Raw genomic sequence first — 27,626 nt, 5'->3', positions numbered from 1 at the left:
TGCCCGCCTCAGTTAAGGATTAACCAAGGAGGTTGCTATCCTGGCTCCCTGTCTCGATTAACCGAGGCGGGCAACTAGACCAACCGCCTCGGAGCCCCAAATGGAAATGCTATGCAAAAGATTTTCTGTTGTAGTGTGACGCGTAAGAGCTGAGGGACTCTTTACTGATTCGTGAGGCTCCAAACCAGCCTCCTGCTAAGCCAATGATACCAAGGGTCCATTAGCATTATCAGTGTCGGAGCTAGAGGCCTATGACAAGCTCTTCGGCAGCGACCTAACTACGTTCGAAGGCAACGCGCTGGATGAGTTTTTCCTGGCTGTTCGGTCTAGGCAACCGTGAAGAGGTAAGTCCATCTCCTAGGTCGTACCGCTGTCTCGGTAGTGGTTGTTTCCTTTAATGTAATATCTAATCTAGAAGTCTTTTGCTAGGATGGTCCAGCTACGGCTATATATGTTAGGTTAACCTCTTTCGGCGCACGATAAAAGCGCGTTGTTTGTTTATCTAAACTCTTCTACTTAATACAATGATATACAAAGCTTTTGTGTATTCAAGAGAAAAAAGTTGATTTGAAAATTTTCTCTATCCTAAAATAGTTGATACTTTAACTATGAATCTGTGCAGCAGGGCGGATCTACAGTGAATCATCGGGTCCGCTGACCCTGAGAACTTTTAGCTAATCCTCTATATCTCAGGCTCTTGTTCGGTCGTAATTCCCAACAAAAACATCACATCATAGTTACTTCTTCTTTGATGCTGACCCCGGTGCCTAAACTCACTAGATTTCGCCCCTGCTGGACTACAGCAAGTGCCCATCAGCATCATGCTTCCATTTGACTTCGGATGATATGCTAGATGGGACTTCTGATACGCCGGATGCGTCTGCTCAGCTTGTAAAGTAACTTCTTACGCTTTGCAACAAATGCCCACTTGACGATATATAATAATTAATGTAAACGGGCCCCAGCTGGAAAAACGATGCCAGGGGTACGGAAGTCCGGCCTTTTGTACAAGAGAATGCATCGATCTCGAGGTCAAACGTTGATGCAGCCATGACAATCTTGCCGAACTGCGCCCCACGCACGCCAGGATGCCGCTGCCAATACTAATACCTTTGCCAATTGCAAGCAAACACACAACGGGGCTTCATGTTCTCAAATCTCAATGTCAACGGCGTGTCGTCTCCCGCCCGTGCCGCTGCTCGTACTACTCCTCGTCGCCGCAGAGGCCTTCTTCGTCTATGCGGACACCAACGACTACGGCAGGTACTCCCGCGTCTTCGCGTTCGGCAACTCGCTCACTGACACCGGGAACGCGGCCATCTTCCCGGTGACTGCCGGAGGACCATTCACCCGGCCGCCGTACGGGCAGACGTACTTCGGTCATCCCAGCGGCCGGGCTTCCAACGGCAGGCTCATCCTCGACTTCCTCGGTACGTTGCCAAACGCTTCATCCATTCATATATTCCCAGTGTTCGTCACGTTTTCAAGCGCTTCCATAAAAATCTATGCAGTGGAGGAGCTGAAGGTGCCACAGCCGACGCCGTACCTCGCCGGCAAGACGGCCGGCGACTTTCTGAACGGAACCAACTTCGCGCTGGGTGGTGCGACGGCACTCGACCCGGCGTTCCTAGCAAGCAAAGGTATAACGTCGTTCGTGCCCGTCTCTCTCAGTAATGAGACGAGCTGGTTTCAGAACGTCGTGCGACTGCTCAACTCATCAGACGACTGCGGTAATAAGTATTGTTTCTTATTAATTGTGGAAACTATCGTTTAGCACTGTATCGTAGTACTGTCTATCAGCCAGTGGATCGATTGGTGTAAACTAAAACTCGTGCGTAATTAACAGAGCAGCGTAAGATCATGGCAAGCTCGGTCTTCTACGTAGGCGAGATCGGTGTCAATGACTACTTCTTCGCCTTGATCAACAACTCCGCCGTCGACGTCGCGGCGAGCTTGACGCCCCACATCATCGGCGCCGTCCGTTCGGCCCTGACCGTAAGGAGCTAAATATATTGCTTATGTGATCGATCGATGTACTCATCGATCATAATATATTGCCCTGACCGTCAGCTCGCTGTGCAGGCCATGATCGCTGCCGGGGCGAGGACTCTGGTGATCACGGGGATGCTACCAATCGGCTGCGAGCCGCAGCAGCTGGCCCTGTACCCAGCAGGCGATGAAGGCGACTACGACCCCACCACCGGCTGCATCGCGCGGTTCAACGAGGTCGCCAAGCAGCACAACCGTGCGCTGAGGATGATGCTCAGCGAGCTCCGGCGAGACTATGGCAGCACTCTCTCCCTCCTTTACGCCGACATCTACAACCCTGTCGTCAAGGCCGTCGCGTTCCCGGCCTTTTACGGCTTCGGAGACAGGCCGCTGTCCGCGTGCTGCGGGGGCGGTGGCGGCCCGTACAACTTCAACTTCACCATGTTCTGCGGCACGCCGGAGTCCACAACGTGCGCTGACCCATCCAAGTTCGTCTCCTGGGACGGGATCCACTTCACCGAGGCTGCCAATAGGCTCATTACTCGCACCATGCTTAAGGAACTGAAACTACTATTGTAAAAACCTTGATCCAATTAATCTTTTTTAGAACACCACTAAGAGCTTCAAGGGAAGAAAACATGAACATAGTAAGCTTGAAAGAACTGATTGATTAGCCCTGATCTGTCCCCATAAGATAAATGCTTTCCTTTTCCATGGGCCCGCTTAACTTGTTTTCAATTCTTTCTTCCATCAATTTTCAAACGGTAATGATATGTATAAGACATCAGTCCGTCCGGATGCTGTTGTCCACTTAATTTACTGCTCCTCCACGCCTTCTTATCCACTCATCCTTTTCATCCCCACTCTTCTCTCTCGTCTCGTTGCCGCTCCCGCCGCTCGCACCATGCGTCCGCACTTTCTGCCGCGCCATCGGCGAGCCGCTCCTCCCTCCTTTTCTCCCTCTCTCCCCGCTGCGACCCACACGCCCTCCATGCCACCGGAGTAGAGCGCGATAGTGGCAACTTCCAGTGAGCAGCGCAACTAGCTCCCTTTGTGCCGGCTCTTTCTCCCTCGCTCTCATGACCTCCATGCATCTAGAGATAGAGACAACGGCGTGGCTCCGACAAGGTAGCTGGAGTGGGATTTGGATCTGAGGCCTTCCTCTCCCTTTTCTCTCTCCTCTTGTGGATCTGGATCTAAGCCCTCCGCTGCTCCTCCTCCTCCTCCTCTTCCTCTGGGTCTAGATCTGTGGGATGTTGTGTTGGCTAGGGTGTCGACGAGCTCTTGGGACTCAGTGCTCACGCGTGTTGTAATGGTGTTATCTGGTTGTTTGCAGTATGTTTTTCAGGTGATGTTGCAGTAGGATAGGGTTTCGGCGAGCTCTCATGTTAGATTTCGTTATTGTTGCAATGGTTCTATCTAGACTTTGCAGTAGGTTTCAGTCATAGTTGCAGTATTGTGTTTTGAGATGTTGTTTCAGTTGCTTTAATCTGCATGTTGTAGTAGTTTGTTTCATGTTGTTACAACAGTTGTTCGGTGTTGTTGTAGTACTATGTCTATGGTGTTTCAATTGTCCAGCCAATGCTTCAATCTACACTGTTGTATTGGTTGTTGCATTTGTTGCAATAGTTGTTCGATGTTGTTGTAATACTATATCTATGGTGTTTCGGTTGCTCCATCCAATGCTTCAATCTATGTAGTTGTATTAGTTGTTACATGTTGTTGCAACAGCCATTCGTTGTTGTTGTAATACTATGTTCATGGTGTTTCAGTTGTTCTATCCAATACTTCAATCTGTATGTTGTAGCAGTTGTTTGCATGCTGTTGCAGCAGTTGTTCGTTTTTTGTTGTAATACTATATTTATGATGTTTCAGCTACTTCAGTCTGTTTGTTGTAGCAGTATGTCAGGTGTTGTTGCACTATCATGCATATTGTGTTGGAGCATCAAGTATGGAGGCAGGTTGTAGAGACGAGTTAGCGGCAGGCAGATCTGCTAGGGGCTGACAAGACGAGGGGTGGAGAGGATACCATGCTCGTGGGGTGGGGGACGGGCTCCTTGTGCGGGGAACAGACGAAGGGCAGTCCTCCGTGCGGGGCGAGTGGGGTAGGGGCGAGTTGGTTGGGAGGGAGCGCACAAGGAACAGTCTTCCGTGCGGAGCAAGTGGGGCAGGAGGGAGTTGGTTAGGGGTGGATGGGTTTTCCTTTTCCTTTTATTTTTTTCATCTTCTCTATGTGGCGCGGGTGGGGGGCTTGGCATCCGGACGCGTTGCTGGCGCCGAACGTCTGGGCGCTAGCAGTTTCGATTTCCAAACCTTGGTATTTAATTTAGGCCCTGTTTAGATGCACTCAAAAAGCCAAAAGTTTTGGAGAAATGACCACTTTATGGAAGAATGGAACTAAACAGGGGGCTGTAAAATTTAGAATTTGGGACCCTAGAGCCTAAAAAATGTGTAAGCTTACCTCGAGGTCTGAGATGGACGGCCTATACCCCATGCTCCAACCCTAGCCCGGCCTTATCCATTCGCGCACCCAACGCAGCGAACCCTAGCTCTCTCCCGCAGCCAACCCTCACCCACCCCACCATGCCACTGCTTTCTCCTCCAGCCCCGTTCTCTCCCCCACTGCTAGATCCACCGCAGCAACAACCGAATCCTTGTCCCCCACCACTAGATTTAGATTCAGCTACTTCTCCCCTCCGTCGGTGATGGACGATTGGAGCGGCTTTGGAAATCAGGTCTAGGGCTACCATAGCAATGGCTACGGCAACATGGACATCTTCGGCGATGGAGGAGACACCAGGGACTTCCTGCCCCAGCCACCAAGATTCCACAGCACTGGGTACAACTTCCAGTCTTCAAGCTCCCCCGACCCTAACTGGCTTGGGATGGAGGCATTGGACCTCAATGTCGATGAAGGGTGGCCAGGCCTCAATTACTATGTGATGGGAACAAGGGTGGCCCGATCATCCTTAAGGTTGTGGTAACTCTCAATTTGGTGGAAACGAGACACAAATTGATATGGCTTCCGAATAACATGATCCAAAACCTCGCAATCGCAGTACCACGTCTCCTCTGGTTATCAACCGGCGCTGTGCAGTTGACCTCGCCAACAAGGCTAAGTCCTTTGCCTGTGAATCAAAGAACACAAGCAAGAACAAGGAAGAATGCATCCAATTTGTAGATGAAAGATTAACCACACTTTATCTTAGGCAAGTTTGACTAAGTTGGCAAGTGTTTGGTTGACAACTAAGTTAGGCATGATTCTTTTAGGCTCCACATGTCATAGAGTTAAAAAGTGTGGCAAGATTCTTTTAGGCATGGCAAAGTGTGGCAACCAATTTGCTTGCCACACTTTTTGATAGAATAACAAATCTCACGAGTTGGGGTCTCACAAACCGATGAAACGGCAAAACTGTTGTTGACATAATAATCTAAGCAAAACCCAAAACCTAATAAGAGTGGCAGCGGCTGTATATAATGGTCCAAGGGTCGTCGCCACCTAAGGTTGAAAATGGACATAAACGAACGGAAAATCGCTCTATCGTTTCCATTTTCATATTTTTAGACGAAAACGGAAGCGGAAGCCGGACAACCGGGAGCGAAAACAGTAGCGGGATAGACGGTAATACGAAAACGGGTAAATACGATCGAAAAATAGACGGAAACGAGCAGTAAGTGAAAATGTAAATCGGAACATGTAAGCCGCATATGAGAGCGCAAATACAGAGACCAAAATACAATACCAAATATCAAATATGCACTAATCAGTGACTAGCGACCACATTAATACAATACCACATATCCATAGTCCATAGATCACAATTCACACAAATATAAATTATCCATACATCGCATAAGAATATATTCATAGTCCATAGATCACAATTCACACAAATATGAATTATCCATACATCACATAAGACAAGAGACATTTTGGGCCATATTGGGCTTAGGGACTATGTTGAGCTACTTTCCCGTTTTTATAAAAAACGGGATAGAAAACGGGATATCCCAGTAAAAAACGGGATTCCGCAAATACAGACGGACAAACGCTCTACCGTTTTCAATCCCGCTCCCATTTTAATCCGTCCCGTTTTCGGTCCCGTTTCCGTTTATCCCGTAAAAAACGAAAACGAACGGGAAAATACGGTATACAGTTGTGGACGAAATGGGATTTATCCCGTCCGTTTTCAACTTTATCGCCACCCCTAGACGCGCCCCCCTAACGGGCTCAACAATGATACATGGCCCAACAAAACAAAAATGGTGACGTAGCACTGAAATAAATTCTGGATGCTGACTTGTTTGGACGTTTTATGACGACTTAGGAGTAATTTGGACCTCAAACCAGCACCATTGGTTTCTTTATGAAATTATCTTTCCAACCATGGGTCGAATGTCAAAAACAGAGTCCGGATGCGTCCTAAGCGTCTATTTTACTTCTCGCTGGTCCTGGACTCCGAAACAGGCTCGAAGTTGACTCGGTTTGGGCATTCAAAGGAGTGATGTCCTCTTCATCCTCCCCCCTCTTGAATTGGAGTCATCCTCATTCAAGGTCATCTTTTTCTCCCAAATATGGCTTCAAATTTGAAATGTTAAAAGAAGGACTAACCCCGAACTCGGGTGCAACTCAAGTTTATATGCATTATCATTTATTTTCTCAATAACTCTATAAGGACCAGCAGCTCTTGGCATTAATTTTGACTTACGCAACTCTGGAAACCTATCCTTTCTCAAATGTAACCATACTAAATCACCTGGTTCAAGTTTAATTTCTTTTCTACCTTCACTACTAGCAATTCTATACTTTTCATTCATCTTTTCATTATTTGCTTTAGTGGTTTCATGCAACTTATCAATAAATTCAGCACATGCACTAGCATCACTATGTGTTCTTTTAGTGGTAGGTAAAGGAAAAAGATCAATTGGAGCATGCGGGTTAAGACTTACCTTGGTAGTAGAATGTGTTGCTCGATTGTAAGCAAACTCCACATGAGGCAAACTTTCTTCCCACAACTTCAAATTTTTCTTCAAAACAGCTCTCAACATGGTGCCCAAAGTGCAGTTCACTACCTCTATTTGTCCATCAGTTGTGGGTGACAAGTTGTTGAAAATAATAGTTTTGTACCCAACTTGTTCCATAGAGTACGCCAAAAGTGACTCAAAAATTTAGCATCGCGATCTGAAACAATAGTAGAAGGCATACCATGTAAGCAAACAATCTCTTGGAAAAAAGGTCAGCAATATGAATGGCATCATCACTTTTGTCCATCTTAGAGAATCGATCCACAACAACAAAAATATTATCCCCCCCCTCTCAGTCCTAGGCAATCCTAAAACAAAGTCCATCGAAATATACACCCAAGGAATCAAGGGAACAAAAAGAGGCATATACAAACCATGTGGATTTAGGTGAGACTTAGCTTTTTTGACATGTGGTGTAGCGTGCCACGAACCGCTCAACATCTCTCCTCATCTGTGGCCAAAAGAAGTGTATGTTCAAAATATCGACTATCTTCTTAGCACCAAAATGGCCCATGAGTCCTCCTCCATGCGCTTCCTACAACAACAACAGACGAACGGAACCAACTAAAATGCATAGATGGTTAGCTCTAAACACAAATCCATCATTTATCACAAGCTTGTTCCATGTGTGACCCTCTTAACAATTTAGCAACACATCTTTAAAATTAGGATCAAGCACATATTGGTCTTTTATTGATTCAAGCCCAAAAATTCTACAATCAAGTTAGGAAAGCATAGTATATCGTCTAGACAAAGCATCAGCAATTATATTATCCTTTCCTTTCTTGTGTTTGATAACATAAGGAAAAGATTCAATAAATTCAACCTACTTAGCATGTCTACGATTTAGATTGTTTTGAAAATAAAGATACTTAAGCGATTCATGATCATAATGTGTAACAAATTCCTTAGGCCATAAATAATGATGCCACGTCTCTAAAGAATGTACAAGTGCATACAATTCCTTATCATACGTAGAGTAATTAAGAATAGGGCCATGCAATTTTTTTGCTAAAGTATGCAACTTGCTTACCATCTTGCATCAACACACCTCTAATGCCAACTCCACTAGCATCACATTCAAGTTCAAAAGTCTTACCAAAGTTTGGAAGTTGTAGCAATGACGCATGTGTAAGCTTGTCCTTAAAAGTATCAAAGGAATTCTCTTGTGCCTTACCCCAATGGAACACCACACCTTTCTTTGTCAACTCATGCAAGGAGGCAGCAATGGCACTGAAATCCTTGACAAAGCGGCGATAGAAACCTGTAAGACCAAGAAAACTTCTCACCTGTGTGATGGTTTGGGGAACTGGCCAGCTCTTTATGGCTTCAATTTTTTACTTGTCCACCTCAATTCCCTGTGTAGCAACAACATAGCCAAGAAAAGAGACTCGATCCATGCAAAAGATGCACTTCTCAAGGTTACCAAATAAACTTACATCGCGCAAAGCATTAAAACATCATGAAACTGATCCATATTTTCATCCAAAGACTTGCTATATATCAATATATCATCAAAGTAAACCACCACAAATCGCCCAATAAAACCTCTTAAAACTTTATTCATCAATCTCATGAAAGTACTAGGTGCATTAGTTAAACCAAAAGGCATGACTAACCACTCATATAAACCGAATTTAGTTTTGAAAGTTGTTTTCCATTCATCTCCAAGTTTCATTCTAATTTGGTGGTAGCCACTATGCAAGTCAACCTTAGTGAAAATTATAGAGCCGTACAACTCATCAAGCATGTCATCAAGACTAGGAATAGGATGACAATATTGAATAGTAATATTATTAATGGCTCTCCAATCAACACACATACGCCATGAACCATCTTTCTTAGGAACCAAAATCATAGGAACAACATAAGAACTAAGGCTTTCTCGTACATACCCATGGTCCAAAAGGTCTTGGACTTGTCGCTAAATTTCCTTAGTCTTCTCAGGATTGGTTCGATAAGCAGCTCGATTTTGGCAATGTTGCGCCCGGGATTGTTAGGTATTCTTAACATCATTACCAAAAGTAGACTTAGTTTTCTAATTCTGATAACGGTGCCAAAAATGCCAAACCTATCCCTCATACCACTTAAGCTAAGTTGTCATCCCCAGCATGATATGAGAGACGCGGTATTGAAATATGCAATTGCTCATCTAAATAAATAATGAATGGGATCTGCAAGCGCACAGATTAATATCGATGTAGCATTTTAACCGGGAAGTATTCCAGGTATCGTTATTTATATTTTTACCACTGGGAAGGGATTAGTAACCATCAATGTTGATTATAGAATGGAATATAAGATTGAGTATCTATCATTGCATATATAATTGAGAACATTTATCTAACTCTTTCATACAGGGGTAAGTGTCACATAAAGGATATAAAGTAATGAATAGTGACAAAGATAACTAATCTGATCAGCATAACTTAGCCACATAATAAATATGATAAGCACCTCAATTAGATATTCTAGCAAGTCATTAGCATGGTATTAGAACGAACTACAAGAATATTTCCTAAGTTATTCTTAACTATATAGTCTAGCATTATCATAGTTAGTGCAAGCATACTTAGCAATCATTGTGAGACAAGACTACGCCCATGCATAGTGATATTAGCAAGGAATATGAGAAACATCGTAATCACTCCCCTATAATAATGTTGCTCTGCCAGCCCAATACACGAGAGGGGGACTATATAAGAATCAATGAAGCTGTCACTATCACGAACTACCCCACGATCTGGCATATTGGGTACAATCGCAGATAAATACGGTATAAGCACCACGCCTACACAATATCTATCATTTACCCATGGATCCGATGGATAAACACTATACGATCCTAAATATGTATATAGATCCAATCTAACTAAGCCAAGTATATAACTATGATAAACTAAGAACAATATAATCTTGAATATAAACAAGTAGAGCAAAGTCATAAGCAATATATTGAAGTAGAACAAAGTCATATTCATAATATTGAAGAACAAGATGAACAATTAGAAGAACAATTAGAGCATTACCAAGAATCCTCTTGACAGATCCGGAAACCAATCGAAGATTGACTCCTTCTAGTTCTAATCCTATGTAGCTATGCTAATCTAGATGTCTAATTGATGTGGTGGCTCTAGGCTTGATCAGAGGCTTCTTCTCTCTTGAGGAATAATGAATTAGGGTTGACAGGCTCTCTCCTCCAGGGGCCAGGGGGTCTGGTTTTATAGTCCCTTCAAGTGAATATAGGCCGTTGGATCAAACCGACATTGATTGAACGGTTATCCTTGATCCTTTAGGTCGATGGAGATTGATCCCGAAAGAGAGTTCTGATTGGACTCTACAAGTGGGCGGGCGCCCTGGTCACCTAGGCGGGCGCCTAGGGCCAGGCCCCGTTTCGCCTCCGCTTCTTTCTCGTGGCTTCTGGAGTCTTCTAGATGTAAGATAATTGCGCGGCACGTTGATATCTCTATGTAATCCCGACATGTGGGCCTTTCTTCCGTATTTCCTGATAACCCCCTGCAGAAATAGACAAACACCAAAACTCGTGGAATTCTGTCACATAAAACCCTAAGTCTAGATGTTGATTTCATTTGGATCCTTTTCTTTATTTATTTGATAATTAAATTTGATACTTAAGGACCGTCAACAGGGATCAAATCAATTTGACGCTCTATCCTCTTATTGGTGGTAGCCCCGGGGGTATCTTAACTAGGAAAACATCCTCATACTCCTACAAAAGGTTAGTCACAACAGGAGGTATTGAGCTAACAATATCATCAAGCGAATATATGACTTGTTTGCAAACCAATGTGTAGCAAATATCATCATCAGATATTTAAGCAAGGTCACTTTTTCTTGCAAGCATAACTGCACCCTTTAATTTAATTCCCTCCGCCTTATTAATAGTTGTCAATTTGTCCTTTTTGGGTGGGTAAACTGAATTAGCAACTTGCTGATTCTCAGATTTAAGATCACGCAAACTAGCAGCTCGTTCTCTATCAGATTGTACAATTTCAGCAGGGATCATAGGTACCATAGTAATTTTCTTTCCTTTATGCATAAAAGTGTATGTATTACTTCTACCATGGTGTATAGCATCACTATAAAATTCCCAAGGATGACCCAATAAGAGTGAACAAGCTTCCATAGGTACCACATCATAATCAGCATAATCAAAATAGGACCTAATAAAAAAAGAAACCCTGCAAGTTTGTGTTACCTTAGCTTTTCCAGCATCATTAAACCATTGTAGGTTACATGGATGGGGGTGTTGACATGTGGTCAAGCCAAGCTTCTTGACCAAATCTAAACTCAGTAAATTATTGCAACTACCTCCATCAATGATGGTACGTGCATGACGATTGTTGATGACGAAGAAAATCTGGAACAAATTATGGCGTTCCAGCTTCTCTGGTTGTTGTACCTTTGTGCTAAGCACCCGCTGCACAATGATGCTCACGTAGGTCATTGTGTCATCACTTCCCATCTCTTGCACAACTGGTTCATCTTCAGCATCTCCCTCAACATCAGAGGTGCTGATGTATCCATCTTCTATAGCAATGTACGCGCACTGACTGGGGCAATCCTTCTGAATATGACTGAATCCTTGGCAACAGCGGCACTGAATGCTAGAGTGCGTCCTATGGAAGCAACAGAGGAGGCACTTTTCGCTGGTTTCTGGAAAACATGATTTTTATGTGAGCCTGAAGGTTGTGTAGTAGTCGGTTTTGGTACTGTAGCTCCTCCAGAAGATGCTTTCTGCTTGCTCGATGGGAGGAGCGCCCTGTAAGTGGATGCCTTGGACAGCCCTCCTGTGCATGACATGTATGTAATGCTGGTCTTGTAGTTACCCTGCTTGTCACGTCCCTGCAATTCCTTCTCTGCAAGCATAGCATACTGAAACAGCTAGTTGACATTGTTAAATTCTTTATAATGAACGATATCCAAAATTTCTCATCTCAACTCTGAAAAAATTGACAAATAGAATCCTCGGGTCCCTCTACTACGCTATAACGCATCAAACCCTTTTGAAGCTCACCAGAGTAATCCTGCACGGATTTATCTCTCTGCTCTAAATGCATTAATTTTTTACGCAGATCTCTATGGTAAGAGGAAGGAACAAATCTATAACGCATAGCAACCTTAAACTCTTCCCATGAACAAGCTATATTACCATCTGAAGCTAAAGCAGTCCACCAAATAATAGCAAAATCTTTAAACTCACTAGTGGCTTGTCTAACTCTATGTTCCTTGCGTACTTGATGGACAGTAAATTTTTGTTCTATTGTCATCTCCCAATTAAGATATGCCTTAGCATCATAATGTCCATAAAAATAAGGTATAGTAAACTTAATCTTAGCATAAGAATCATCGGGAGCTCGATTACAGTTACCTCAATGGTGGTGGTTGTGTCGAGCCCCACCCATACCTTGTGTGTTAATCTGAAGATGATGCCTGAGTTTGTTTTGCATTGTCGCCGTGTTATCTAGATTACCATTAGCATCATACACGTCAAGATCATCGTCATAGCTTCTATTCACGTCATTGTCAGGAGTAGGAGTGGGATGAACTTTCAAAGTAGCTACCCTCTGAGTGAGGTCTGATATCCGTCTATCCAACCTATCCAACTTGTTAGCAAGCTTGAGTGCAAGCATTGCTTGAGTAACAATTTTGATGACTGTCTCCTCCATGTCCTTATTAGCTTTTTGTACAACAACTTATAGCTGCTCTTGGCTAACGTACTCATTGAATGGGCAGCCTATCACCTAACATTATAGACATAAAAATAGAAACAAACAGTGAAGGTTATCCCTAATAATCGTACTACAAAGGTGAAGTGATGCCGCTAAAAAATGACAGCAAAAGGAAACACCTTACCAAGGTCTTACCAGCAAGGCAAAGAGTACCTAGAAGATGTGGAACCGCGATTGCAGGGATGCAAACCTTTGCTGTCAAGTAAAATCTATCGAGCTTGGAAGGTACATAAAGAGACAAATATATATGTGGAACACAAATCAGAAACAGATAGTAATACTAAATTATACTCCCTAGTGCTTGTTCTTGTTGCCAGCCTTATATGTGTTGACACTTGCTAACACCACTTGAATACTAGGTTGTCATCCCCAGCATGGCACTAGAGTGTACTATGGTATTTATACGCACATAGATAATCCGCAAGCGCACGGATACCGTTGTAGCTTTTACCCGATTAAAGGTTTTATCGTATCCACAGGGAAACGGGAGAACCAACTACGCTCTAACTTAACCAAGATAGATAGATAAGTGTAAATAGGAAAGATGGTAGAATTGAATAAGAACAATATTAAAGATAAGATAACAATGGGTGATAATATGGGAATAGAGAGTAGAGCAATCTAGTATATGGGCGACGGTAGCAGAATAGAGAGGATAACTATGGTTTCTCTACTTCAAAGGGGTATGTCTATGTCTGGGACGAACCACGTGATAAGAATACACCACAAAAGGATGCTTATACATAGGCCGATAAACCCTACCCATCCTGCTAACAGGAGGTGGACTACAGGGGACCAACGTAACTGTCACCTACGCGGCCTACCACACGATCCAGCTAGACAGGGGATATCCACAAGTAATCTAGGTCTAAGCACCACAGGGTCCTATAGATTAGAAGTACTCAAAATAGTTGTGAACCAGAACATACATGATTAGTAATTGCATAATGAATTAGAAGTAGATTACCAGAGTCATCCCATGAGCAAGCTTGATTAGAGCTTGATCATGGCGAAGTATAACCGGAGGAAGAACCGACAGGCCGGCCTCTCCTCCAATCCTCCCTCGCTCTCCATCTCACTACTATCTAGATCTACTCTAGTTTAGAGATGAGAGGAGAGCTCTCATCTCCAAACCCTAGCTTTTGCTCTGTCTATGAATAATGAATAGGGATCAAGGGGTGCCTTCTCTAGGGGCTAGGGGGTCTGCTTATATAGTCCCCTTAAGTGAATCTGGGTCGTCGGATCAAACCGATATTGATTGAACGGTTATTCTTGATCCTTTAGGTCGGTGGAGCATAATCCCCGAAGAGAGTCCTGATTGGACTCTGGGACAGGGCGGGCGCCCAAGGGGGGAGGGCGGGCGCCTTGCCCCCGAGCCCGCTCGGCCTCCCGTTCGTTCCCGTGGCTTCTGGAGTCTTCTAGATGATAGAAAATTACGCGGCACGTTCATATCTCTATGTAAACCCAACATGTGGGCCTTTCTTCCATATTTCCTGATAACCCCCTGCAGAAATAGACAAACACCAAAACTCATGGAATTCTGTCAGATAAAACCCTAAGTTTGGGTGTTGGTTGTATTTGGATCCTTTTATTTATTTATTTGATGATTATATTTGGTACTTAAGGACCGTCAACAACTCCCCCAAGCTTACCTCTTGCTCGTCCCTGAGCAAGGATGGACTCATGAGTTTCTGCGGTGGTTTCATGCCTTAAAGGTACACATGCGTTCAAACTAGATCTCATCTCTAGGTTAAGGTAAACTGTTAAGATTTAAACTTACTCATATTACCTTCCATCATGGGGCTTGCAACCGTCACTTGTGTCTTGAGCAGTTAAAAGATAGAACGGTCAAGTCAAGCACCATGTCTCTTGTTCTTTGATCAATTATAGCTCTAGAGTTTTTGCAGATTTTCAAAATAAAACTCAAAGATTCCTTGTATGACTCTCTCAAATCTCTCTTTTGTGGTATTTCTGGATCCTTACCAAGGCTGTGATGATGTATGCCTTCTCTTTCACACTACTCTAACAAGGTTTTGATATCTGGAGCTCATAGGTGGGAGATAGCTAATACATACTTACAAGACATTTATTGCATAGTCAAACCATGGATCCAGAGAAACATGTCAATAAGTCAAATCAAGATGTGCATGTGTGGCGGATGAATGGTGTATGGTGATGATGGTGATAATGGTGAAAACAATGGTGAAAGTCTAATTCTACTTTTGCTCTTTTGAGGGGATACATACCTTTCTTGCACTTTGAAGCTTTTTGAAGGGAATGAGATGCTCTATATTTTCTTTTCTTTTTTTATTTTCTCTCAGGTGGGTATCTTGTACCCCTAATTCTACTGTCGGACACTTGTCCATTTTTACCTCTCGTCTCACTTTTTTCTTTTCTTCGAGGTTCCGGGCACTTGCCCCTTTTTATTTCCTCATATTCACTTTTTTTCAGAGCACTCACCCTCCTGGAATAATGTAGCAAGTGGTAGTAAGCAAAATATCTCGAGCATTTATTTCACAGGGAATAACAGGGATAGGATAATGTTTTTAGCTATTCTCTCCCTGTTAGGAGTAAAATAATTTTGGGTGAATCTGGAGATGGAAATGAGTGGATGTATGTGGATGCGTACTTCCGGAGTAGAAGCAGCATGTATGAGTGAACGTGCAAGTGAATCTTGATTTTAACCGCATGACAAGCCCCTAAGGGTCTACATAGCTTGACCACACTCAATGCTCATAAGCAGTAAAAAGTAAATGTATGGTTCATAGTCTAGCAAGCATGTATATATAGCTGTGGTAGGATTTTAAACTCTCATCATACAGGAACTCATCATGAAACATTTTTAAAGATTTTCAAAGATAAAATTCTCCAGAATTCTAGCATCTCTAGGAACAGATAAACAGCAGCTCAACCTTCTGATATCATATCCGTTAACGACTTAGACTTTAGATCAAGTACTCTTCTCACAAGTTCAGTTTAGAGTAAATCTTAATTCATAACAGTCATGCCTAAACTTGAGAGAGATTTCAATTTTGAGAACTAGTCATGGCAGAGCAACTATTCATCATATCCATGCGAGAGCTTATCATGAGGGTTCATAGCAAACTTTATTTATTTATTTATTTAGCAAACTAAGCATATATATATATAAGCATAAAATCTTTATTTGGGTTTTTATGATTATGCATCTTTTTATTATTTCAGAATAAACGCGAGTAGAAACACTTAGCTAGATAAATGGGGGTGCTCTCCCCCAAGCTGGATTTTGACGTAATTTCTTCTGATGTAGCTAGCAGGTGGTGGAGGTGTATTTGAATGTCGGCAGCACCCTGACAGCGATTAGGATGTCCTCCGTCGGCTAGTCTTCTTTGATCCTTGAATTCTGTGGAGCTCAAGTAGACAACAAAGCTTTGTGGAACTGGTTAAGTGTTAGCATAAATATCTAGCCTTTACCATGTTGAGCTTCCTCTAATAAATATTACTCTCTTTGGTAGGATCATAAATTTATCTTTATATTTTTATTTATATAGGACAGGAATATATTTATTTTATTTTTACACCACCACAGTGAATGTACTTATGGGTTTTATGCCATGAGCATACTCACATGGGGCTTACTATTTTTAACATTTTTAGTTTCTTTTCAGGATAGCATGATTAACTAATAAGCTATTTAAGGAAAGTAGGTAATTAAAGGAAAAAGGAAATGCAGAAAGGATAAATATGGATAACTACTGATTTTACCTTTCGGCGAGGGTTCAATGTTTTAAGTCTTGTGAACAAGACTTCTCACCGTGTTCATTCTTCAGGTTCGTCATTTGATTCAGGTGCAGACCTTGACGTCTGCACCTCTTGATACGGTGTCACCCATGTTCTTCATTTGCCCAGCAGTTCGAAGTGCGGCGTTGGCAGCATCCTGCTCAGTGTGTTTGTGCTCGTAGATCCAGGTCCTTCACTTGGTAGAGTCTGAGAGTTATAAAACTCCTCCATGTTTTGCTCGAAGTGTACCTGCTCATAGAGACAAGGCAGAGATCAAGTGCATGGGTCCTGTTGGTGGGAAACACCAACAGAACCAAAAGTGTATTTGTTCTTCTCTAACCTTAAGCATAGGGAGCAAGATAAAGTTGATGGGTGATACGTTCATGAGTGTAGCATTTAAAACATTTGTTAGATCAGATCGCTCAACCTTATGGAAAGATAATCTATCTATGTATATATTTTTTTTCTTTATATATCTCAAAGATTGAATGTGTAACATTTTAGCTTACATGATTAGGAGTGTGGGATCATGGAGGTCGTACTAGGAACAAAGATTAAAGGACTAAACATGCTGAATCAGTTAGGTTGGTTAATTTGGAGTTATAAATCATACATGTTTGTCTCTTTATTTATGTGAATGCTAGAACCAAGGAGAAGCTTATAAAAGTGATAGTCAAGTACCTTAAGGTGTTACCTTACTTGAAGAGTGATGGTACAGTATCACCTTGTGGAAGCTTTCCTTTCTTAGCGGTTGTTCTTCGTGTTCGTGGCACCCTTCATGGATCATCTCCTATGAGCTATGTCTTCCTTGTGTAAATTGTTAAACTTGATGTGTCTCCATCGTTGTCCAATGTGAGTTTATCTCAGGACTTCCCAGGTTGATCTTGAAAGTTTTCCTGCAGGGGTTAGTCCGACAAAATATACCAATATCTACTCAAGCAGATTTTAGTTCAGTAACCAAACTAGACCATGTCTAATCAGATTAAGGAAGGTTGTTTAACCTAAGCACCATGCTTAATTTAAAAGCCAATAGAAGTATGTGCAGTACTTCCAAACTAACACTTACTAGGATAAACAAAGGTAGTGTGATGGCATTTATAGAGATCTACTCAAGTGGAGATGAAGTAGTGTGATTAGTATTTAACAAATTGAGCATGTCTCAAAGGTAGGGACAACCAACATAGCAACATGTCAAAGGATGTTTTTATGTAAAGTACTCCCCTAAGCTTGAATTTTGCAAGATTCAAGTTTGGATGAATTTAATTCAATGTTGTATGAAGATTGGTTGGACATACCTTGTGCTTGTCATTCATCCGATCTTCTTGCTCCAATCCTGGAAAGGTTAGTGACAAGAATACCCGAAGGAATATTTTTACAATTATCCATATATGCTCAATACACAAGGTAATGTTGTAAATAATTAAAAGCTCATGTTACGATCTGATCAGTGCTTATTTTAAGACACTAAGCTTGTCCTTGGGAAACCATCAGTTTATGTTGGCGAAGTGGTTTCCCCTCCGACGCCAACCTTGTCGGTGTTTTCCCCCGGGGGGTCACACCAACTAGTAAATTTGTATGCGTGCTCCCTTTTCCAGATGGTGATGCAAAAAGACAAAGATTTATCTTGGTTCGGGCAAGAGAAGGCCCTACGTCCAGCGGGGGAGGGGGAGTTTGTATTATTCTGCACCTAAGTGCTTGTACAGGGGTGAATACAAGCGTGTATGAGCTGGGATGGAGATGGAGTGTGAAAGCTCTACTATCTGTGTCCTGTCCCGTGTTCGCTCTCGGGCCTCCCCTTTTATAGTCCCAAGGGGAGACCTAGGGTACATGTATAGGCGTCAGAGTAGGGGTCGATAGAGGTATGGCGCGCTGACCTACTCGAGGCCTCTGTACCGGCGTGGTTTCGAGCCATCTTGTCCTGGTAGCTTGGTGATGATTACGCGTGCCCTGGTATCCCGCTCTGCGCACCGTCCTAGGCCGGCTCATCTGTTACACGCCTGTACGCCTTGGTGACAAATGCGTCGGAATGGTTGTAGTGCTGTCATTCGACGCCCGACTCTTCTCCAGGAAGGAAATTTTCATACTCGAGGGTCTGGTGTCATATAATGCCATGCCAACCAGAGCGCTGACCTTAGACGTCTTGAGGGGGTCTTGATAAGACGTTCCGACCCACTCCCTGCGTCCTGCCACGTTCTGGCTAGTTTGGTGGGGAAGGCTGCAAAAAGAATGACAGGACGGGTGCCTGTTCCCTATCACGCTTTCCGTGACCTGCGGGTTAGGTGAGAACGCGGCAGGCGCATTAAATGCCCTAGTTTCCGTGCCCGTGTCAGGCGGCGGGCGGCGTCCTTGCGCTCGATGCCTTCCGATTCGCTCGAGCCCGTTTCTGTATTCGACGGTGGCCTGTGCTCGAGCTCTGGTCGATTCGCAGGACGCCCTTTCCGTCTTCGAGGCTATTGGCCGTCGAGGACCGTACGTATGACTGAGTAGAGCGTCGAGTTGGAGGCCTCAACTTGTGTACGGATATTCTTGATAAGGACATCAGTCGGGGTACCCCTTACTGATATCCTCGACAGTAGCCCCCGAGTCTCCATTTGAGAGCTTGCGCTCGAGTGGAGGCTATATTTTTGTGGTCGAGGTTCCGTGGGGGTGCGCGAGCGACCCCGCGGGGGTAGCCCCCGAGCCCTTGGAGGAGTTTTTGATTCCATCAAGGGTTATATTGCCTAATTTGCAGAAACGCTCTCGACACCTGTGGTGGGATGTTCTGATTGGATCGTTTTGCGTAGGGGCCTCGACGTACTCTTGATAGAGCGAGCGTCATTTACACCAGATTGAGCTCCTAGCGGGTGATCCAAGTGAGAACCTGTGCCCCTTTCGAGGGGGTCAGCTGCAGCCCAGAGGCGTTCTCATAAAGCGGGGTCGATGTGGTCGGGGATGCTGGTCTCGTTCGATAGAGTCCAGTGGCTCGATGCCTCCCATCGGGGGGATTCCTCTCGACTGTATCGACCCTACCTTGGACATCCCCAGCGAGTTCTCGAGGTGGAACTCGATTTTCGACCACTCGCCGGGCATCCCTGACTCTGGTGCTCGAGATCGGCTGTCGAACCCTTTCGGCGGGTCAGCCTGCGACCTCTCGAGACTCTCATGGGTACGTACCTTGGCTTACAGGGGAAGGAAGAGGCCGTGGCGGTTCACCTTTCTGCCCATTGGGCGCGCCTTTTTAGGCAGGAGCCGTTGCGGCACTGTATCGACGCAGAATTCGTAGCGTCCCATCTGTGAGGAGGAAAAAGACCGTTAGGCGGCGCATTTATGGGGGAAGTTACCGTGTTTATCGGATCTGTTCGTTGGTGGGTCACTGCCTTTAAATATCCCGTGGCCTGGTTGCTATTCTCCCTTCCGCCTTCTGCCTCCATTCTTGCCTTAGCTCCCTTGCCATCTTACGCGCGCGCGCGCCCTCGAGTAGCAGCGAATCCGCCTTCCTTCCATCCAAAGATGTCTGTGAGACTCATCGCCACCGACGACTGGTGCCCGTCGTCGATGACGGAGCGCCGGCTGCTAGAGCTCGAGAGGGAGGGGCTTGTGTGCCCCCGCACTTCATCATCGCGGCCGGAGTGGATTGCGCCGGCGGCGGACCAACGGGAGCCCAGGCCGCCCACGGGCTATGTGGTCTCTTTCGCCAAGTTCCACCGCCACGGCCTGGGCGCTCCTCCGAGTCGCTTCATGCGGGCGCTCTGCCACCATTACGGGGTGGAGCTCCAGCACTTCTCCCTAAATGCCATCACCGTCGTGGCGGTCTTTGCCGCGGTGTGTGAGGGCTATTTGGGGATGATGCCCCACTGGGACCTGTGGCTCCACCTCTATAGGGGCGAGCTCTTCAACGCTCCCACCGGGACCATAGGCGTGAGGAAACCCGTACGGGCGGGGTGCCTCAATCTGGTGTTGAAGACCGGCAAGATGGAGAGGCCGTGCGAGTACATCCCAGTGGGATTGTCATCGAATCACGCTGGATGGGACTCCTAGTGGTTCTACTTGCGGAACGACGATGGCCTCCTTCCTGCCTATACCGGCCGCCTGATCACGGAGCGCCCGGAGAACTGGACGTACGGCGTCGTCCAAGTTCACCAGTCGCGGCTCGACCCCCTCCTCGACGCCTTGAAGAAATTACGAGTGGACGGCCTGACCGCCGCTCTCGTCCTCTCGGTTGTCCATCACCGGAGAGTTCTCCCGTTGATGTCTCGACCACTGAGGATGGACGAGATGGGTCCCGGCGTTTCGTCACGGGACCTCGAGGTGTGCCGGATGTCCAACGAGGCCCCGGCGGACGATGAGGACGCGGCCCGGGTCAGGGCGGCCGTCACCGGCGACTTCCAGCCGGAGCACGTCAATGGCTTCCCTATGAGGCCTGATGTGGGATCAATCGATCTGCTAAGTTCTTTTCCTGCATATGGCTTCGAATCTGGGTTTCCTTCGATCCCTCTTTAAGCTAGTCTTTGCTCTCGCAGGGACCGATCGACGTTCGGTCCTCGAGACCTCCAGTGAGGGAGGACGAGGTCGACCGCGACAAGCGGCGCCAGTCCGCTGAGAAGCAGAAGTCCGCAAAGGACTCAGAAAAGAGGAAGGAGAAGAAGAAGAACCTCGACCGCCAAGCATTAGAGGCACGTCGAGCAAAGTCTAGGCAAAGGGGGGAGTCTGAAGAAGAATCCCCCAGCGAGGATGATGGCGGCGATGGCGACGACGACAGCGACGACTCCGAGGGGATGGCGTCTCGCCTCGACCGGATCCTCGAGGGTCTGCCTCGAGGCGACGTCGACGCCCCGCCAGATGGGAGCACCAAAAGAGGGGCCAAGCGGGTCTCATTGCTCCCGGGCTGATACCCCTCCCGCGCCTACGCAAAGTCGGGCCGTCCCACGCCCCCAGCCTCCCCCTGCGCCAAAGGCGGGCGGCCGGGCTAAGCCCCAGGCGACGGGGCCGTTGACCCGTGGTCGTGCCGTGGCCTCTGGCAAGGGGGAGACCGGCCGCAGGAGCGCTAGCCCTGGCGCTCGCCAGGCAGGAGATGCTGAGCCGAGGCCCGTGCCCGTTCGTGAGGGGCCTGGAGCCTCGACGCGGGGTGGTTCGAGGCCTACCGGTCGAGGTACCGGCAGGCGAGCCGTTCTTCCTGTGGGGTAATGCTTTCGACGCTGTGAATCTCATCCTCCTACTTCTTTGTGTTTTCTCGTGTAACGGTCTCTCTTATGCCCATTTTTCTTTCCTCAGGTTGAAGTGGACGCTCGAGCAGGCCCAGCCCTCAATGGCGAAAAGGCTTAAAGTGGGTGCAGCCTCCAAAGATTCGGGTTAGTGGCTCATTCCCATTGTTATGGGAGTTATGTTGTTCTTGTGGCGACTGACCTTTGCTTTTGTGTGTCTTATAGGCTCCTCCGACCTCCGACCGCCGACCGGTACCGAGAGCGCCCCGCCCCGTCCCCTGGTGAGCGAGTCCGCCCCATCATCGTCAAAGCGGGTCGAGGCACCTCACCCCCAAGGGCAGGAGGGAGCCCCCGAGCCTCCCCGATCCGGGGTCGAGGGGGATCCTATCACTATAAGTGATGGGTCTGGCGGCGACGGGACTTTGAAGGATGCCCGTCCTATGGACGAGGAGGCCCAGACCTCTCTCGTCGCGAAGCGGACGCCCTGGCCTGCCGGGCTTCACTCCGTCGAGGAGCAGAGGAAGAAGGAGGAAGATGAGCGTGAGCAGGAAACGCGGCAGCAGCTGCAGGAGGAACGGCGGCTACAGCAGAAAGAAGGGGAGTAAGGGCATCCGACGGCCGGTCCCCAGCTCGAGGGGCTGCTGGAGCAGGACCGCCAACAGGAGCCGCAGGAGCTCCAGGAGCAGCAGCAGCAGGGGGGCCAGCAGCTAGCGGAACTGCTCGATCCACCCCAACTAGAGCCAGTAGCGCCGCAAGAGCCTGGAAACCAGGAGGAGGGTCTGCCAGTTTTCAGTCCTCCGACCCCGGCGTGGCTCCGTCCAGGGGCGCCTGCCTCGATCCCAGCAGAGTCGGGGCAGGCGGACGGCGTGGTCGCGCTCGCCTGTATGATGCGCACCCCCATTGACCCCCAATCTGAGATCAGGCGTACGATCTACGGCATGGACGGAATCGCTCCGGGATTCCTTTCAGAGCGTCGGTCGTGGGAGGACCGTATTCCCGCCGAGGAGGACGAGGCTGGAACGTCAGGTGATGGTGGAGGCAGCGAGACCGGGACCTGGAAGACGGTGGACGATGACGGGCGGTTCCCCTCCCTCGTCGACTTGTTCCCGTGTCGAGGAGCTCATCCGAGGCGTCAAGGCGCGCGCCGACCAGGAGATGGAGAACTGGTGCTCCGACCGGATCCGCATCCAAACTTCCACCGATCCGTCTGAACCCAACATTTTCCTGGACGACCGGAAGGAGGCCGAAAAATGGGAGCACGTCGAGGAGCTCCGCCTTTGGATGAAGCATACGGTGGGGCTCCTGTCCGACGTTGTTAACAACGGGCTCGGACCGGCCTACTTTGTAAGTATTTTTCAGTCCATAATCCTTATAGAACATTTGGTTTTGTGTTCTAACTGCTCGATCGCTGGCTCGCAGGACCTAAAGGAGACTTCCCGCATTAAGTCGAGCTTCATCCACGCCACGAGAGGCGGCTGGGAGCAGCTCCCCATCCTCAAGGACAAACTCCTGGAGTCGCAGGAGAAGCTCCTCAAGGCCTACAAAGATCTTTTAGCGCTTGAGGAGGAGAAGAAGGAAAGGGAGGCTGCTCTGGCTGAGGCTCGAGAGTCTTCAATGAAAGCGGTGGAAGAGGCTGCGCTCCTGAGGGAGCGGGCCATGATGGTCGAGGAAGCCGCGTCCAAGGCCCGGGAGGAGGCCTTGTCTCATAAGAACACCGTCGCTGACCTGGACAAGGAGAAGGGCCTCCTCCAGACTGAACTCGCCTCTGCCCGAGAAACCTTTCAAAGGATGAAGGTGGAGTGCGTAAACAGCGAGATCGCTAGGAGCGCCGCCGAGGAGGCCAAGAGGAAGGCCCTCGAAGATCTCGAGGCTGAGCGGATTCGATCTCGCGGCCTTTCTTACGACGTCGATCGTCTGAAGGGAGAGCTGCTGGAGAAAAATGGAGCCATCGCGCAGGCTGGCAAGGTGATCGAGGACCTACGCATTGCCAACACCGAGCTGGTGCGCTCCAACAAAGAGATCGAGAGGGCCAACACTAACTTGGTTGGCGAGAACAGGACTCTGGAGGAGAGCATTCGTGGTACATTTCTATTGTCGAGTTTTATTTTCGAGGTGTGCTTGGTGTTTAGCTAATTTCTTCATGTTGGTCTTTGCAGGGCTTAAAGGCGAGCTACTGGCAGCCCAAGTCGAGGCCCGTTCCGCCAAGGCCCAGCTCGAGGGGGAGGTCGCTCTGAACCGTCGGCTGCGGTCGGCGATAAGCGATCTCTCGACCTCTTGAGAGGTCGAGCTCATGGACGAGTCGAGGGAGGAAGCTCGAGGCGACGCGCTGGTCGATCAGCTGTGCTATCTAGGCGCGACGCTGAGGGATCGAGTGCGGGACGCTCTTCATATCGGAGTGAAGCGGGCAATGCGGTAGTCTGCTCAGGCTTTTCATACAACATGGAGGTGGTGTCCCACGGCTTTGTCACCGACATCTCCAAGACTGACACGGAGAACGAGGAGAGGCTCCATGCCTTGATCGATGATGCAGAGGTCCCTAGAGAACGGTTGGCCAAGCTGTTCGAGCCAGAAGTACTTCCTCCTGAGACTAGCTCAGGCGCGGGCGAGGATGGCGAGGGCCGAGACGCGGACTGAGGCCTGTGAGCCTACTCTGGGTGCTGAGGCCCCTTGTATAGTACTTTGCTAATCTGTCTTAAGTAATACTTGTGTCTTTAAGTGGTTGTAAGATTTTTGTGAATGTTTATCTGTCTTTCCGCTCGAGGTACCTTTGTTTCTTTTCGCGCCTATGTCGGTCATCCCATTTGGTCTTTTGTTAAGGCGATCTCGATTACCTCGAGGGTGAGGAAGCGAGTAGAGGTACCGTAGCCCGGAGGCGTGGGAGTCCTCGGGCTCGTCGTTCCTCGGCCCTTAAGGGGCTCGAGGTGCCTCCACTACTCGACCGCGTGAGATTTACTGACACGAGCGAGAGAATTTCCTGGTTTTTTTGACATTTGGGGGGGAACCCCCCTGCTAGCCCCTGAGAGGGTATCGACTATGATGGGTCATAGTTGGTACTCCCTTCTAACGTTGAAATTTCGACCAGCGAAAAAGAGGTAAATTACTCGAGGAAAGATCTTTTTCATTCATGCGTTCATTCATAAGGCCTTGGTATAGAATGTACATTGGAACATAAAGCTTTGAAATTCTAGGGGTAGAATCGACGTAGCTGTTCGATGTTCCACGCGTTGGTGAAGATCGCCCCTCTTTCGTCCGCTAGCTTGTATGTCCCCGGCTTCAAGACCTCGGCCACTACGTATGGACCCTCCCAAGGTGGAGTCAGCTTGTGGCGTCCTTGATTGCTTTGCCGCCGTCGTAGGACGAGGTCGCCCATGTTCAGATCTCTCTTGCGCATGTGTTTGTCGTGGTAGCGTCGAAGCTTCTGCTGGTATCTGGCGGAGTTGAGGAGGGCCATGTCTCGAGCCTCCTCAAGTTGGTCGACCGCGTTCTCTCGAGTTTCTTTATTTGATTGCTCGTTGTATATTTTGAGTCGAGAGGACCCATACTCGAGGTCCGTCGGGAGCACGGCTTCAGAGCCATAGACCATGAAAAATGGGGTATATTTTGTGGCCCTACTTGGTGTCGTTCTTAAGCTCCATAGGACCGAAGAAAGCTCCTCGACCCATTTCTTGCCGAATTTCTTCAAGCGGTTGTAGATCCTTGGTTTGAGCCCCTGCAAAATCATGCCGTTGGCACGCTCGACCTGGCCGTTAGTTCGAGGCTGGGCCACTGCGGACCAGTTCACACGGATGTGATGCCGATCGCAGAAGTCCAAGAACTTTTTGCCGGTGAACTGAGTGCCGTTGTCGGTGATGATGACGTTGGGAATCCCGAACCGGTGGATGATGTCGGTGAAGAAAAGGATGACTTGCTCGGAGCGGATGTTTGTGATGGGTCGAGCCTCGATCCATTTGGAAAATTTGTCGATGGCCACCAACAAATGGGTGTACCCCCCTTTCGCCTTCTGTAGAGGTCCTACTAAGTCGAGCCCCGACATCGCAAATGGCCACGTGATGGGGATCATCTGGAGAGCGTGGGCGAGCAGATGCGTCTGTTTGGCGTAGAATTGGCACCCATGGCATGAGCGCACGAGCTCGATGGCATCAGCTACGGCCGTTGGCCAGTAGAAGTCTTGACAAAAAGCGTTCCCTACGAGGGTCCGTGGAGCGGCAAGGTGGCCACAAGCCCCCGAGTGTAGATCCTCGAGGAGTTTTCGGCCTTCTTCTATGGTGATGCAACACTGCAAGATCCCTGTTTGGCTTCGTCGGTATAGCTCGTTGCCTTCGCCGTAGATCACATACGATTTGGCCCGTCGAGCGATACGGCGGGCCTCGGCTCGATCTTCTGGTAGCTCGCAGCGGATTAGGCAGTCGAGGAACGGCGTGCGCCAGTCGAACGGTCGACTGGGCCACTGTTCCACCTCCATTACCTCAGCTGCCATTAGTAGTGCTTCGACGGTGTCGGTTTGCTGGGCAGGAGCGGCTTCGACACCAGCCCCCGAGCCTAAGTCGATGGATGGCTCGTGTAGATCTCTCGAGAACGCGTCAGGCGGGACCGTGCCTCGAGTCGACGCGATTTTAGCGAGTTCGTCGGCCGCCTCGTTGTAGCGTCGGGCGACGTGGACGAGCTCGAGGCCGTGGAACTTGTCCTCGAGTCGACGGACCTCCTTGCAGTATGCCTCCATTTTCGGGTCGTGGCAGTTCGAGGCTTTCATCACTTGGTCGATGACGAGCTGGGAGTCGCCTCGAACGTTGAGGCATCGAACTCCAAGCTCGATGGCGATCTTCAGACCGTTGACAAGGGCCTCATATTCTGCGACATTGTCGGACACGGCAAAATGTATCCTGATGACATACCTCATATGAACACCCAGGGGCGAGATGAATAGCAGGCCCGCCCCAGCTCCTGTCTTCATGAGAGACCCGTCAAAGTACATCGTCCACAGCTCTGCCTGAACTTGAGCCAGGGGGAGCTGGGAGTCTGTCCATTCCGCGATGAAATCCACCAGGGCTTGTGATTTGATAGCTTTGCGGGGTGCGTAAGTGAGGGTCTCGCTCATGAGCTCGACCGACCACTTTGCGATTCTTCTTGTGGCCTCCCGACTCTGGATGATCTCACCCAAGGGGAAGGGCGAGACCATCGTGATAGGGTGGCCGAGGAAGTAGTGCTTTAGCTTGCGTCGGGCGAGGATTACGGCGTATATTAGCTTCTGGATCTGTGGGTATCGTGCCTGGTTTCCGAGAGCACCTCACTGACCAAATAGACTGGTCTCTGGACCGGCAGCGCATGCCCCTCCTCTAGCCTCTCGACCACTACGGCCGCACTGACGACCTGGGTCGTTGATGCGACGTATAGAAGCAGAGGTTCTGCAGGTTGGGGAGGGACCAAGACCGGGGTAGAGGTCAGTGTTTTCTTCAAGTTATCGAGGGCTTCCTCGGCCTCGGGGGTCCAAGAGAAACGCTCGACTTTCTTCAGGTGTCGATACAGTGGCAACGCCTTTTCTCCCAACCTCGAGATAAAACGACTCAGCGCCGCCAAACATCCCGTGACTCTTTGCATGCCCTTGACGTCTCGGATTGGCCCCATTTTCGTGATGGCTGAGACTTTCTCGGGATTAGCCTCGATGCCGCGCTGGGAAATGATGTAACCCACGAGCATGCCTCGAGGCACGCCGAAAACGCACCTCTCGGGGTTGAGCTTGATCTGGTTGGCGCGTAAGCAACTAAAAGCGATCTCGAGGTCCTGAATCAGGTCTCCCCGTTGCTTTGACTTGACGATGATGTCGTTGACGTAGGCCTCGACAGTCGATCCTATGTGCTTGCCAAACACGTGGAGCATGCAACGCTGGAGTGTCGCTCCCGCATTTCGAAGCTCGAATGGCATG

General features: G+C 47.9%; 1 protein-coding gene across 3 annotated transcripts in view; it reads left to right on the top strand.

The window, feature by feature from the left end:
• Window positions 1-2,814, top strand: part of LOC8059642 (GDSL esterase/lipase At1g28600) — a 55,507-nt gene extending 52,693 nt beyond the window's left edge. The window contains exons 12-15 of one of the 3 annotated variants that reach the window (XM_021465613.1): window positions 781-1,430; window positions 1,512-1,640; window positions 1,847-1,995; window positions 2,071-2,814. In XM_021465613.1, the coding sequence (XP_021321288.1) occupies window positions 1,163-1,430; window positions 1,512-1,640; window positions 1,847-1,995; window positions 2,071-2,568 (1,044 nt within the window). In that variant the 5' untranslated portion in view covers window positions 781-1,162 and the 3' untranslated portion in view covers window positions 2,569-2,814. Of the gene's footprint in view, window positions 1-625; window positions 641-780; window positions 1,431-1,511; window positions 1,731-1,846; window positions 1,996-2,070 lie in introns of those variants that run through there. The other 2 variants (XM_002467254.2, XR_002455404.1) reach the window with 2 other exon arrangements.

Source organism: Sorghum bicolor, chromosome 1 (genome assembly GCF_000003195.3).
Source record: "Sorghum bicolor cultivar BTx623 chromosome 1, Sorghum_bicolor_NCBIv3, whole genome shotgun sequence".
Taxonomy (NCBI): Eukaryota; Viridiplantae; Streptophyta; class Magnoliopsida; order Poales; family Poaceae; genus Sorghum; species Sorghum bicolor.
The sequence above is the reverse complement of the archived record's forward strand: the minus strand, read 5'-3'. Positions and strand labels throughout refer to the sequence as shown.